Source organism: Ursus arctos, unplaced genomic scaffold (genome assembly GCF_023065955.2).
Source record: "Ursus arctos isolate Adak ecotype North America unplaced genomic scaffold, UrsArc2.0 scaffold_6, whole genome shotgun sequence".
NCBI classification, from domain to species: domain Eukaryota; kingdom Metazoa; phylum Chordata; class Mammalia; order Carnivora; family Ursidae; genus Ursus; species Ursus arctos.
In genome coordinates, this window is record NW_026623078.1 from 48,364,596 (window position 1) to 48,380,022 (window position 15,427).

Sequence of the window (15,427 nt, forward strand, 5' to 3'; positions counted from 1 at the left end):
ACGGACCACAAACCAGTTCCAAGGGGCAGCACTTGGTGCTCCCATGGGAAAACCTAACTACTCTTGAGGGGAGCCCAACTCTGTCTGAGTCAGGGTCCTTGGTTGCCAGTCACATTCCTGCAACCAAGGAACATCCAGCGAAGAGACTACTAACAAAGGGCAGGCAGGGTTAAAGCAAACCAACAAAGGACGGGTGTGGAGAGGGAGAGAGCTGCAGGAATCCTGAGAGAGACTGCCAACCCATAGCCCAGCAGAGGGTGGGCTGGGGAAGTATACCCTAGTCTCTCTTCTGGTCTGCCCTCTCCTACCGGTGACTTTCCATTGGCCAACCTCAAGCCAGAAGCCAGAGGCCAAGATGTCTATTGATGTAGTCCATACAGGTCAGCATCTCAGGGCAAAGTACAGAGAGTGGATCTGGAATATTCAGCACAGCGGAAAATCTTACAGAATGACAAGCTCACAGAAGGGGCTGATTACCAGCCTGCCTCCCCACTAAAGCATTCCCTTCAGTGGATCCCCTCCATGTCTCCCTCTCTACCTCCCACCTCCACCCCCTGCACATGTAATTGATCATCCAGTCTTGCCAATTGGACTTCCTAGTATCTCTCAAAAATATACTCTGCTCATACCATATACCTAAATTCCTTGGAGATTAAAGATTTATGATTTTACTTCTTACAGCTAAAAGTACTGGATGAAAATCTCGCTGGATATTTATATAACCTTGGAGTAAAGGGCGGACTTCTCAAATCATGACCTCAAAGGCAAAACCACAGAGGAGAAGACTGATACATTGTGCTACATAAAAATTGGAAACTTCCATTCAACAAAAACCACCATGAACAAAGTTGAAAAGGCATCAAAAATAACCATAACAAAACTCAAACAATGAAATAAGAAAATTTCATCTCAGCAAATTTAAGTAAAAGGAGTACTGTCTAAATACTTTTAAAGTTCTCATAAAATAGATAAGAAATGACCCAAATTTGGGAGTGGGGGGGGGATTAAGAAGAAAACCAAACAAATAAGGAAAAAACTGTAAAAATAAAAAAGAGAGGCATAGGCAAAGGACACAAACAAGATTGATTAAGGAGGAAAAACAACTTGATAATGGCATATGGAAAAATGTTTAACTACCCAATCCAAGAAATGCAAATTTAAATAAGAAACTATCCAACCAATTTCACAAAGACTGTTTTTAAGGGGAGCACTCAGTGCAGGCAGGGGTGCTAGTGGATTGCTTAGAGGCGTATAAATCATGACAAAGTTTTGAAAAGCAAATTGGCAGTTCAGTATTGAGAAACTTTAAAATTCATCCCCCTTGACCCAACTTGAAAATTCTGGGAATTCTGGGAAAATTCTGGGAAAGTTTCTCAGTCTTTTCAAACACTTTTCCTGCTCACAAAGTCCAAGCATGTCATATGGAGTTCCCTTCCAAGTTTCATCTCGCACATCTCCCAGCTGACATCTGCCACTCCATTAATGCAAAACTGCTTGTTCTTCCCAAGACACATGCCTTGCACTTTTGTGCCTCTGAGCATGTCCTTTATATTTCCCTCTACTTAGAAAGTCCTTCACCACCTTCTTGGCTTGGCTGACTTTGCTTACTCTTCTGGAATCAGCTAAGTTGTCATTACCCTCCAGGTTGAGTAAGTTTGCCTTCTTCCATGTTTACATAATACTGGTACATATATTTTTATAGATAATTTACATGTCTATTTACATATTTATATACCAACTTACACGCCTGTCTCCGCCATCTTGGTTTCTCTCTTTGTATCCCTATATGGACGGTTTTCAACTGGGAGCAATTCTGTCTCCCATGGGACATTTGGCAAGGTGTGGAGACATTTTTTGGTAGCCACAACTGGGGGGAAACCAGGGATGCTACTAAACATCTTACAATGTACAGGAAAGCCCCCATGACAAAGAATTATCCAGCCCCAAATGTCAATAGTGCTGATGTTGAGAAACCCTGTCCTATCCCTAGCTCCCACCTAGTATAAAGCACATAAAAAGCACACGCCAAAAAAAAAAAAAAAAGTTTTAACTATATAATGAACAATAGTAAAATTACCTTTTCAAGCCCAATGTCTTCTTCCATACAATAGATGTAATAATATCTATGTCAGAGGGTTGCAGGGAGGATTAAAAGGGACAACATATGAAAAATGGTACAAAGCTGATGTTCCATCAATGGTGGTTTATCCTAACAGTAAAGTACATAAATTAAATCACAGACCCAGACTGTTTTGGTGCTGAAATGAGTCTTAAAGACTTTGCAGCTAAACCCCTTCACTTTATAGCTGAGAAACCCCAATCTGTAAAGGCTAATGACTTGCCTAAATTGTTGGCATCAGATCTGAGTTTCCAGTTTAGTGGCAAACCACATTTTAAATGGATGCATAAGAAAGGAATTATAAACTGACACTTTTGTAAACCAAATAATTATCTTTTGGTGGGGGTTGGCTTGTAAATATAGTTTTCATATATATGTATAAAATTTTCTTTAAAATAGTTAGAATACTAACAGAGCAATGACTCAACTGAATAATGTTACCACAAGTTTCACAGGGGTTTATTTTGAAATTACATTTTTGGCATTTATGCAAAAATAGGCAAATGTATTAAAATACAAAGTAAAACAAATAATAAATACTTTTGACTGTAGGAGAGATATAGTCAGAATCCAGAATAACAATTTAAATAGTTTGTCATAATACATAAACCTCTCAAATATTAACAGACTTTCTGGAATCTATGCTAAAAATTAACTGCCTTGTAATGACTCCATTCTTCTTCCCTGCTCAATTGCTAATACATACAATGACATTTCTTAGCAAAATATAATTCAGAGGCACCGTCCAATCTGAGATCTCAGATTCTAACATGTTATGACTTTTAATATGAACACGAGCATAACCAGAATTTAAACAAATTATGGCAAATAAATTAAAACATTTATATTTTAACATCTATAGACTTTATTAGGTGTTCCTTATACAGTCATCTGGTATGTTTAAAGAGTGAGCAATCATATAAAAGGAAATACGGTCATAACTGATTGAAGTAATAAAATCCTGAAACTAAATAACATCTCATAATTCATTGCACAGCATATATTAGATTTCATTACATCAGTATATAGCTTAGTTGTAAATTCTCCTGATGGCCATAAACCTCTAAGGTGTTGTCATCCTGAAAAATGAAGGGGAGGGAGTTGGTGGGGCACAGAATGGATAAATCTTCAATCGCACTGGAGTGTTGTACCTTGAAGTTGTAAAGTTGTAGTGCATCGCCACCTAGTGGCAGAATTTAGTACCTTATTCTAACAAGGCACCCTTTCCTTGTATTTTCTAAAGTTACTGATTCAGTCACCCTTCAAGTCTGTTCATCTCTGATACCACACTTCCTAAAACTCACGTCACCCATACAGAGTAAACTCAATTCCCTTCATCCTCCAGGTTGTCCCAGGTTTGCTTAGTACAGTTTTTATGTTCGCCTAACTTTTAAATTCCAAGTACTTTGGTTATTTTCAAAGCCACAAACAGGATGTCTGTATTAACAAAACCCCACCAGGTTTGTGAACATAGAAGGATTGTTATGGCTGTAGGAACTTTGGGCTTTGGCCCAGTTTTTATTTTTATTAATAAGTCTTTTAGGAAGTCAGAATTAGTGCAGAATTAATGCCTTAAAAGGGAGTCCTTAAAGTAAACATGAAATCCTTACCAAATTCTACACTTGGGATTTTATTAAGATTCCAGAGTTTTAAAACAGGCAATGGTGCTGCTGGTGAATATTCCTTCACGAACCTGTGGGCACCATTCATAGAGCACCACATAAATGTTTAGGCCGTAGGACTCCGTTTGGGAATGTTACCAAACATTGCTGTGCAGTTTGGGATTACCAGAGTCAGTACCTGGGGACCTGAGGCCCCACCATTCCTTACTCTGCTTCCTACGCTGGACACCATGAAGGTTGAGTGATGCACTACAACAGTGAGCATAAGCCAAGTGTGGGATGGAATTGCAAAGAACAGAAAAACAAAGTAGGCCACTTGAGAGTAAGTAGATCTATCCTTCTTTGAGGTCTAGGAAGCCATATATTCAAAACTTAAATCAACCTCAAACTTTGAACAATAAAAGATATCAAACATTTTACACTGTACAGACGTTTTACACTGTAGCAGGATGTGAATTATTGGAAGTTTAAAAGACACTGCCAATCCAAAAGGCAAAACAAGGAAACAGGAAAGTCTTAGCTGGGCTCCATCCCAATCAAGCTGTCATACAGGTCCGATTCCGCCTGTCCTCATCTCGAGTAATGGGTACTTCATTCAAGGCCAGACATCCAAAGGAGGCAGATGGACCAGAAATGAGAGTGCCACATAGGAGGTAGAGGAAAGAAGCCCAGGACCTGGGCCTCGACTACACCACTGCTAAACTTGATGGTCCTCAGCATTTCCCCAGAATATTTATTCTCCCTTCTCACATAAAGGAGCCCAGAAGCTAACCCTTTTAGGGCTGACCATGTGCCAGGAACTATTCTGGGTGCTTGACAGGTAATGAAATCAGGCAATTTTCACAATACCCCTATAAAGTAGGTTCTACCATGAACCCCACTATAGAGCTGAGGAAACTGAGGCACAGAGCGGTTAAATCAGAGTCCTCCAGTTACACAGTAATAAGTGGATTCGTATCGGGGCATCTCTGAGTCCCTCTAGTCTGTCTGCAGGATGATGAGCCTCTGTATTTCAGATTTTTCCACGCTGATTTTTCAAATACTACAGCTTGTGGTAACAAAAAGGCCCTCCCTTCAAATGAAAGGATTTCATTGACCAATTAACAAAATTCTCACCCCTTCAATTATTCTTTCAGTGGGCCAAATACTGTTTCTACTTTCTTACTCTTCGTAACAAGCAGAACAGTACTGATAATTAACAGTAAAAACATTGACATAGTGTTCTATGGTTTTGAAAGAACTTTTGCATACTTTTTCCATTTAGAAGAATAAGGTCATTAGGTGACGTGGAAAAGCCTTACCAGTTTGGCTACAAAGAGCTCTCACAAAGTCACAGATTGCCCTAATGTCATGCCTCATTTTCTACCTTGAGCGGGTGGATGACCCACTTCTTCCTGTTACACCTTAACCTTGGTCAGTTGTTTGCCCCCGTCTTTCAGTGGAGCCCTTAGACTTGCTTTAAATGTCAACAGCATTTACAAGCATAGTTCCTAAATTTAGTGCCCTGGCCTCCCTCCACCCCATCCTTCTCCCCACACACCTTTGTAGGGGTCCGGTGGGAGGTGCTTCAGCTCTGGTCTTCTTGTAAAGGTGCACGTTGGATCCTTAGTTGAATGATTATCAGACTCCTGCAAAAATGATTTTGAAGTTAAAGGAGCCTCTGGAGAGTCCTAGTCAAGGAAATTCTCTGAGGATACAAATGCTTTTAAAAACAGGGGTTCTGACCTTACGCCAGTTAGAATGGCAAAAATAGACAAGGCAAGAAACAACAATTGTTGGAGAGGATGTGGAGAAAGGGGATCCCTCCTACATTGTTGGTGGGAATGCAAGTTGTTACAGCCACTCTGGGAAACAGTGTGGAGGTCCCTTAAAAAGTTAAAAATTGAGCTACCCTATGATCCAGCCATTGCACTACTGGGTGTTTACCCCAAAGATACAGACGTAGTAAAGAGAAGGGCCATATGCACCCCAATGTTCATAGCAGCAATGTCCACAATAGCTAAATCGTGGAAGGAGCCGAGATGCCCTTCAACAGATGACTGGATTAAGAAGTTGTGGTCCATATATACAATGGAATATTACTCAGCAATCAGAAAGAACGAGTTCTCAACATTTGCTGCAACATGGACGGCACTGGAGGAGATAATGCTAAGTGAAATAAGTCAAGCAGAGAAAGACAACTATCATATGATTTCTCTCATCTATGGAACATAAGAACTAGGAAGATCGGTAGGAGAAGAAAGGGATAAAGAAAGGGGGGGTAATCAGAAGGGGGAATGAAACATGAGAGACTATGGACTATGAGAAACAAACTGAGGGCCTCAGAGGGGAGGGGGGTGGGGGAATGGGATAGACTGGTGATGGGTAGTAAGGAGGGCACGTATTGCATGGTGCACTGGGTGTTATACGCAACTAATGAATCATCGAGCCTTACATTGGAAACCTGGGATGTACTGTATGGTGACTAACATAATATAATAAAAAATCATAAAAAAAAAAACAAAAACAAACTACTTTCCAAACCAAAAACAACAACAACAAAAAAAAACAGGGGTTCTGGGCAGTCTGTTTTCTCAACCTTCTTCCGTCAAGCAGGACTACGTTGAAACCTCCTCCCGGTGCGACCTGATCTTTTTCTTAAGAACTGCCAGGGGGTCTTGATCTTCCCTGAGTGGTTTTCGGTCCTCACCATACTAGCAAATTCACTGGCAACAAGGGAAATACAAGGGCAGAGCCTGCCTGCTGTTTCTCAGTCTGGTCTTTATTTAGCCTGAACATGTTTTAGAAAGATTATTCAATCTTATTGCTAGCTACCATTTCACCCATTAGAGCCCCTGGGGCAGGGGGCTCAGGTAAGTAAAGAGATCCTATGACTTACAGCTTTTATGCCAAGAACACAAATATCTGCTATTACCTTTCCTACTGTTAAAGTGATTGCTACTCAATTATTAAAAATTAACCATCAGAGAAAAGGAAAAGTACTAAACCACCCTTACTCATTAAAAGATAACCACCACTGTCGCCTTAGTGCTTCCCATCTTTCATTAATGAAGAGTTGGGGATTTTGTTTCACCTAGTTAAATCTTTCTTCATATAATATCACAAGAAGTTTCCGAGTTCATAAATATACTTTTCCCACTCAGCACAGCTTACTTAAGCATGTCCTATTATTGAAAACCGACATTGCTTGATTTTTCACTCTGATAAGCAATGCTGCAATAAACAGCTTTTTCATAAAGCAGCACAGCATCACAGTTTTGGAGTCATACACTATTTCTGTGGATGCATGACCTTGGGCAATTTGCTTGACCTCTGTAAATAAGCCTTAGTTTGCTCATTTGCAAAGGAGTAATAATCCTATCTCACCGCATTATTGTGAGATCAATGATCATAAAGTGAACAGTGCCTCATGTAAAATAATCATAATCACTCAATATAATGGTGGCTGCTATTGGAATTATTTAGATTTTGCAGTTCTTGATACATATTGCCAAAATGCTATCCAAATGGGTCATACGCTTGTAACACCCATCAGGAACATATGAGATTCAAATTCGAAAGGATGTGAAAGGAAAGAAATTGAATCACTGAAACACTGGGTGGTCCTTGGGATCTGGGTCTGAGAATTTATCTTAGTTGCCTCATTAGGCCTGATAAGGAAGTATCTTGACACAAAAAACAGTAACTGACTAATCATATATAGTACCTCACTAAACCATTCCCCAACACTAGCATCTACTGCCATCTTGTTTCTCTGTGATTTGTGATACTGTACCAACAATATAACTCAAATGGACTGCAAAATCAAATCACAAATCTTATAGAATATTCAGTATGTTAAAGGAGAACCGCTTTTACCATGACCAAGACCATTCTCAAATGAGGATTCAGGCAACTTGGACCAGACTAAGAAAAATTGGCGAGAAATGATTAGGCGTTTCAGAAAATACTCTGAATGTGAAAGATAAAGCTCCTAGAGAATTTAATGTGGCTTTCTAATATTTTAGATATTTTAGAAAAAATTTGAAGATACTCCTGTTCATGTTGTAAAAGTCAATCATAAATGACTATCAAATGTCATAACTCATTTTGTGAAAAAAAATATATACACTTTCGATTCTGCTTTAGGAATTTTAAATATAACCCCAAACTTGCTTTTCACACTGCTGCTCTGTTCTCCGAGGGAGGATCCCAATCAGATGCTCTCTCGCACACAGCAGAGGCTCGTGGAACCCTGCACAGGCTGCATGTCCTATACAGCTCCTTCCACTGAAGCATTTTAGAATTCAGGGGTGGGAATGACATTATTGAATGGTTCTAATTTATATTTAAAATTATAACCTTAACACTTTAACTTTGTATTTTTGTCAATTTCTTTAATGTCTAGTTTTTGTTTTCTATTACACATATTAACACAAGAACACATACATGTTTCATACACAGACCCATATTGGGACCACGTATGTAACTTTTTAAAAAAGGATAGGATGTAAAATCAAGAATATTCGGAGAACAGTGGTTGGAGAGGGCTGTTTACCAATTCTGGCAAACAAGGGGGTGAAAAGAGAGAGGTCTCTTTTCATTGGGTAACTTGTAAATTCTGAGGGCCAATCTGTTACGGTGGTTTGCTTCACACGCAGTAAACTCACTGGCACTTGTTTCTTGCTCTACTCCATCCCTGCCAAGTGAGGCCCTGAGGGGGCTTCTAATTACCTTGCTAATCTACAAAGGCAATATAAAGGTGACTATTCTACTTGCAAGGATGTTATATCCTTCCGTAAATTAAGACATTGTCCAACCAGTGAAGAAAACTGATTAAAGTGGCCTGAGCTCCAGGAAGCAATAAAACACTAAAAAATATCTTAGAAGTCTAGAAAGAATTGTAACAGGTAAGTAAATTCAGTAGTTATTAAGATTTAGAATTCAAACACTCCAACAATAATCACAACAGACATTTATTTAAAGTAGTACATTTGCAGCTCAGATAGTTCTAAATTGTACATTTCAGGTTTACTCAACTTAAAAAGTTTGAGGGCAACTGCAACCACAAATTCAACTTCATGATTATTTCTTTGCCCATTCTTCCCTCTCTTTTCTTTCCCGAATAACTTCTTTCAGATATGGTTCAAGGTAGAATTTATCCTAAAGAATGAATAAAAGAAAAATATTATATGTAGGCATCACATACTGATATATCCCAAACACTAAACAAGTCTTTGACAAAAGAAATTCACCAAAATTAATTTTTATTTCCAACTTAAGAAAACGTATTTTCAAGCAGACTAAGAACAATCTGCTTTTCTAAAATGTAAAAACCCACAAAGATATTGTAATAAGTGGCTTTGATAGGTTGAGAGGGGAAAATCTGCAAGAGAAGAACATATGAGAGTAGAAGCTTTTGCCTAGCTTCAATGCAGTTCAAGGGGTGAGGGTTTACTTCAGAGTCCTTCCTGGGGGCCAGAGGGCTACTGCAGGGCTGATCACATGGATACCACCATTGTTTCATCTGAGCAGGGTGCAGAGTGTAGAGGGAGAACAATGACCCAGAAAACAGAGGATCTGCACTCTAGCCCTGGATCTCTATATCAGAGACTTGTTTAGTGATTTTGGAACAATCATGTCACCTCTAAGTCACAAAGTATTAATCTCTAAAATGGAGTTAACATTTGCTCTATTAACCTCACTGGACTGCCATGAGGGTATTTATGTGACACAACTTTAAGAACTCTAAAGCACTGTACAAAGCAATGTGCTTCTCTGTTTCTAATGCTCAATGCTCAGTGGCCAACATTGTCAGATACATAAAAGCTGAGCTACCTCCTCATATTTTGTCCACTGCTCTTTAGGCAAGATCTGATGCCTCATGGTCAGGTCCAGTGCCCTCTTAATGCGAAACATCCTGTCGTTATAAAGGTTCTCAGGAAGCCTTCTTATGGCTTCTTTCACATCATCATTCTCATGTATTGTATCATCTCGCATTAACCCTGTGATAGAAAACAAGAGTCAGATTGAATACACATCTCAAAAATCAGACATTTTTAAAAAATGAGTGAAATATATTTAGTCATAAACATAACTTAAGACTTGGTTAAGTTGTGTGCATTTCGTACATAATAATGGGTTATTTCCTTTTTTAATTTAAAATCAACTAATTAACATATAGTGTATTATTAGCTTCAGAGGTAGAGTTTAGCTACTCATGAGTTGTGTATAACATCCAGTGCTCATTACATCAAGTACCCTCCTTAATGTCCATCCCTCACTCACCCCATGCCCCCCCGACTTCCCCTCCAGCAACCCTCAGTTTGTTTCCTATAGTTAAGAGTCTCCTATGGTTTGTCTCCCTCTCTGATTTTATCTTATTTTCTCCTTCCCTTCATAATGGGTTATTTCTTAAACGGTACTGTAGAAACAATATGAGTCTTTTAAAATGCACTCACAAAATTCACATTTTATCTAACAATTTTAAAACATCTAAAATATCTACTTTGTTTTTAAACACTCATCAATAAATCACATCTCTACTTTCTTATACTTTGAATCTGAGATCAAGGTATTAAAGAACCTTAAGATGACAGTGCACTAATGAACCAGTAACATTTAATGACGCTTCTGTCAAGCTTCAATTAAAAAAAGATGAAGTTCATGGCAACTTCTAAAGTTCTAAAAGAGTTCATGTATCCGATGATTTGAACATTTGACAATTTTAACATTTGAGAAATCTTACTTTCAAAGTTCATATAACTTAAATTTTCAAATGCCAAATGAAGGAGTCGGGAGGGGGAGCGTATAAGGAAAATGTACTGTGACCATATTTCAAGAACATAACTTATTTCCACCTCAAACATCTGAAGTGATTGATTCTATTACTCTCTTCTCAAAGAAATTTTAAAAATGACTGGACAATAAAATATGGCCTAATTTTAAAAATTTTCTAGTACATTGGTACAATTAGTTAAGCTGTTTTTGGTAATCATAACAACTCTTGCAAAAGGACTATTCTCAGAAAAAGCAAAAAAAAAAAAAAAAAAAAAAAAAAACCAAGAAAAGGCAAATAAAAAGATACTCACCCAGTTTATTGAACCCTGCAGCATTGTAATACCATTTTCGAATACCCTCCAGCCACCGGCCTGATGCTGCAACTGATATTGTCACACTGTTAGTTGCTACGATTCACTTATACTATACGATCACCTGGATAGGCAAGCAACCAGTACTCTTGTAAGTTACCTTGTTAGAGAATGCAAACATAGGAAGGAATTTCCTTTTGGAAGTGTATATTCTGTATACTGTAGACAAAAACTGCTTATTTTATCTATGAGCAAAAGTGATTACAGGTTAAAAAAAACTGGGCAGCAAGTCAGGGGAAAAAAGGGTAAACTCAAGCACATGATGTACAAAAGATCTATAGCAGTTATCAGCACTCCAGCCTCCTCATGTCAAGTATCCCATCTTTTATGTACCCCTGCTACCATCAGAACTGAAGGGTAGGGTGTGGGAATGGAACTCAGAACTCCTCCATCTTCTGTAATTTCAGAAATAAATGACAGGAAATAAGTGTAAACTTTTCTTATCAACGGAGCTGGAATTACATGTAAAGTAGGTAAGACTTCAGGACAGGCTGGCAGGTCTCAATGACCTTCATCCTCCAAAATCTTTATTCTACATTACTTTTAATTCACTTGGCTACCCTCTTTAAAAATACACATATTTCTGGGAGGATTTTGATACCATTACCTAGTCATTTAATATCAATATGGATTAGTAGAAGACGTTCATTTTCTTCCTCCCAAGTAGCTAACTTTCCAACAAGGAAATAGATATTTGAAAAAGGATGAGAATGAGAAGAAATGGGTAATGCCAAAGCTCTCTGGGGGAGGACTGAGCCTGATGGGATAACCCAGTAGGGACTAAGGGCAACACTATAGTGCCTGATGCTCGTTAAGAGAGATGTGGTAAGAGGGGGAGATAGAGTAAATTTAAATTTTCTTTTAAAAATTTTGTCTGGGGCTATTCTCTCACCAAGGAATGAAAGCAAACTCTTTTATTCCAACCCCTACTCATCCCTACTTCTTAGCATATCACAGATTACACAGCCTTGGTAAATCTCCTTGAAAATTAAACACCATGTAGAAGATTGCTTCTAGAAAAACAAGTACCAAAGAGTCAACAATCTACAAACATACTTGTAGAAAACAAATGACCTACATACATATTTTCCTTTGATGGTGATGATTAATATTCATTGAACACTTGTGTTCTAGTTACTATCCTATCTGCTTTACCCACATTAGCTCGGTTTATTTACAACACACCTGTCCTCGCAGAATAATAAGGCTTACAGAACCTATCCTCTCCAAGATCAGAGCCAGCTAGTGAGAGGGTTGAGACCAGGTCTATCTAGTTCTCAAACACAGGACAGAGTGCCTTCCATATTTGTCAAATTAATGAAGCAATGAATTCTTAAATGTCTCCCCCAACCCCCCAAAAAAGTTCAATGTCATTTAGATTAACGGATTTTTCCGGCAATCGGATGTTTCCCAATAACTTCACCACTGCTGAGCCCGAGGAGAAAAGGACCAGTATTATTTAAAGGCTACTCCAATTCATACCTCCAGAGGGCAGCGAACAGCAAAAAAGGTGCGGGGAAGGGAAAATTCTTCGTGTTCACGATCTGTTTCAAATATTCCGGTAATCTCTGTATTCTACTGCAGAGTAAGTATGTTTGTTTTAGTGCCTAGAGTAAATACAAACTTCTCCAAATCTACAGACCGAGCTGACGTTCCAGATAAACCTAATTAATCTGAAGCTTCGCTGTAACCCTGGCTCAGCTGCCCCGAATTCCGTTTGAGAAGCGCGAGGCGTAGAAGGAAGTTTGCAGACCTATTTCCTCCGGTCACTCTGCCTCGGTTACCTGATTAGCGTAAAAGGGAAACTAATATCTCCCTCGTCACACAGGCCGGAGAATTTATCGCACACGACAGGGCTTGACTCACGGCAAGCACTCGGTTCATTTTGGTTGAAAGTCATGCACTGATTATCTCCCTGTGCCCCTGAACACTTCTAAGGCCGAGGGGAAGGCCTGCCGAGCACGGGCAGTTGGAATGGCAGGACTATCGGAGCCACCGCGGGCACCTTCACAGCAGATCCACCTTCAACCCTTCAGGTGAGCCCCGCCTGGGGACAGTAAGGGTGGGGGGCAAAGGCGCCCTTTAGGCTAGAGCGGAGCCTCCACCTTCGCTGACATCACACACCTAGCCACTTAGGACAGAGGAAGCGGAGCAAATTGCTGCAAGAATAAAAGGCTGAGTGTGGCAATGCCTGTCAGAGAGGTCACCAACGACTTACCGCTAGGCCTGCTCGCCATTTTGACCCGAGACTGCCGCGTTGCCTGCTGGGTAAGTCCTGGAGGACGCTTTGGGCCCAATGCGCAGGCGCCTCCTGTCGCGTCGCTGGGCGAGGAAGGACGCCCGCGCAGGCGCAGTTTCTGGTAGCCGACTTGGGGCTCCTGCCGCTGGCGTTTTACCCGTCTACGTCATGCCAATGTAGTAGGGTGAGTGTTTTGCGCGCCCCGTTGCACGAAACATTTCATGTGACCTGATGGGAAGAACATTAGGTAATGAATAAGGGGCATTAGCCTAGGTTCTGTGATGGACGAGCTGTGAGAATTTAGAGAGTATTTATTGCGCCCTTTGTGCGCTAAACCTTTTACCTGCGTATTGTCATTTTAATTCTCTCATTTAGTTCTAAATCCCTGAGGTAAGTACCATGATTATCCCAATGTAGAGAGGAAACGGGCTCAAAAAGGCTGTATAAATTGTCCAAGACTACACAGCCAGGAAGAATCCAGATTTATCTTCTGGTATCAGAGGATCCGGGTAAAACTTTGGGACTCCTTAATTTTAGGGCCATATACCACAATACTAATCCAGGAGACACTAACCTTTAGACCTTAGGTTTCTCCAGCTTAAGGTCTACACCAAGCCATTTTCGTGGAAGGGTAGGTCAGAACAAAAAAAATTTTAATGCTAAATCTAAGATATATAGCAGAATTTGTGTGTGATTTTAAGATAAAAGTATACTTTTAACGTCTCAGCCCCAACATGTTAAGTCTAAGGCATTAAAATCTAGGGACAGAAACAATTATAGTGTGACTGACTCATTAAGTTACTAGTGACCTTCTACCACCATTACTGTCATGGTCAGCCCGAACTGCCATAACAAAACATCACAGGCTGGATAGTTTAAAAAACAAAATGTATTTCTCACAGTTCTGGAGGCTAAAAGCCCAAGATCAAGGTGCAAGAATGGTCACTTTCAGGTGGGAGTTTTTCCTGTGGGTTTTAGAGGAATGCCTTCGCACTGTGTCCTTACACAGCAAAGACAGAGCAGGCTCTTTTGTATCTTACAGGGACGCTATTCCCATTATGAAGCCCCTATCTCTAAATGCCATCACATTGAGGATTAGGGTTTCAACATGACTTATGGGGAGACACAATTCAATCCATAACAAGCACCCACAAATATCTACTGTTGTTTTCTTCAGGCTTAAGCTGAGAACTGGGACCACATAGAACTCCATCTCCTTGTCAATTCAAAAGGTTAGAGTCAATGGTCTTAGTCACATTCCAGTTCTCAACTTTTGTTGCCTTCCCCTTTTTTCTTCTTTGTGCCACCAGATTCTCATGTTACTCAGTCCTGTATGCTGCACTAAAAACTGGTGAATGTGTGCTCCCAGACTACACTAGCCAAAGTGAAGTCTGAAAGATGCGAAGAAGTGCAATACATTTGAACACTGGCACATTGCCTTGCAAGAAGTACTCAGTAAACCCTTGTTGCTTCATTACCCTTAAGTTTCAGCTTGCTGGTTACACAGTGATGGTGGTAAGAGAAGGAAGACCTTGTCAAGAGATCAGACGCCCAAGACTGTCACAAAATCCAGCTCCTAGAGGTACTGAGCCTAGCGCTCCTGGATGTTTGCTGGCAGTCATTAGTATTGATTCAAATACTATGTTTGATTACTGGCACGTGGGTAGGATTGCATTTTTCTGCTCCCTTAAAGCTAGGCATGGCCATGTAACGCTTTGGCCAAGAAAAATGTGATCAGTTTTTAAGAGCAATTCACATTGCAGGACACCTGGGTTCAGTCGGTAAAGCGTCTGCCTTTCGCTCAGGTCACGATCCCAGGATCCTGGGATCAAGTCCCCATCAGGCTCCTTGCTCAATGGAGAGCCTGCTTCTCCCTCTGCCTGCCCCTCCCCCTGCTTGTGCTCACATTCCTTTCCCCTTTCATAGATTTTCATAAATTTCCCTTCATAAATTTTTTGGTCCCGAGTAGGACATGTATGGGATCAAAACCTCTGTGGTTTTAAACCATTTAAGGTTTGGGGCAGCTGGGTAGCTCAGTTGGTTAAGCATCTGCTGTCAGCTCAGGTCATGACCTTGGAGTCCTGGGATGGAGTTCTGCATCAGGCTTCCTGCTCAGCAGGGAGTCTGCTTCTCCTTCTCCCTTTGCTCATCCCCCTGCTCATGCTGTCTCTCAAATAAATAAATCTTTAAAAAAACCGTTTTAGGACCGTTCATTGTAGCCTTTTCTGACTGATACAAGTGGTTTGTTAATAAGGGCAAAATGAGGTTCTGAGCCATAGAGAGATCATTTGGGATGGTTCCATGCTTTGTTTTTTAG

General features: G+C 40.1%; 1 protein-coding gene across 2 annotated transcripts; it reads right to left on the bottom strand.

Annotated features, from left to right (window-relative positions):
* Nucleotides 1–8,680: 8,680 nt before the first annotated feature.
* LOC113252908 (cytochrome b-c1 complex subunit 7) lies at nucleotides 8,681–13,338 on the bottom strand. Of its 2 annotated transcripts, none has more exons than XM_026495692.3 (4): nucleotides 13,090–13,338; nucleotides 10,812–10,883; nucleotides 9,559–9,725; nucleotides 8,681–8,883 (listed from the first exon to the last, which is right to left on the bottom strand). In XM_026495692.3, exons 1-4 carry the CDS (start codon nucleotides 13,106–13,108, stop codon nucleotides 8,806–8,808), a joined length of 336 nt encoding a protein of 111 aa, XP_026351477.1. In that variant the 5' UTR covers nucleotides 13,109–13,338; the 3' UTR covers nucleotides 8,681–8,805. The 2 variants fall into 2 exon arrangements, with proteins under 2 accessions (XP_026351477.1, XP_044238621.1); XM_044382686.3 differs by lacking the exon at nucleotides 13,090–13,338 and adding an exon at nucleotides 12,354–12,443.
* Nucleotides 13,339–15,427: the final 2,089 nt, after the last annotated feature.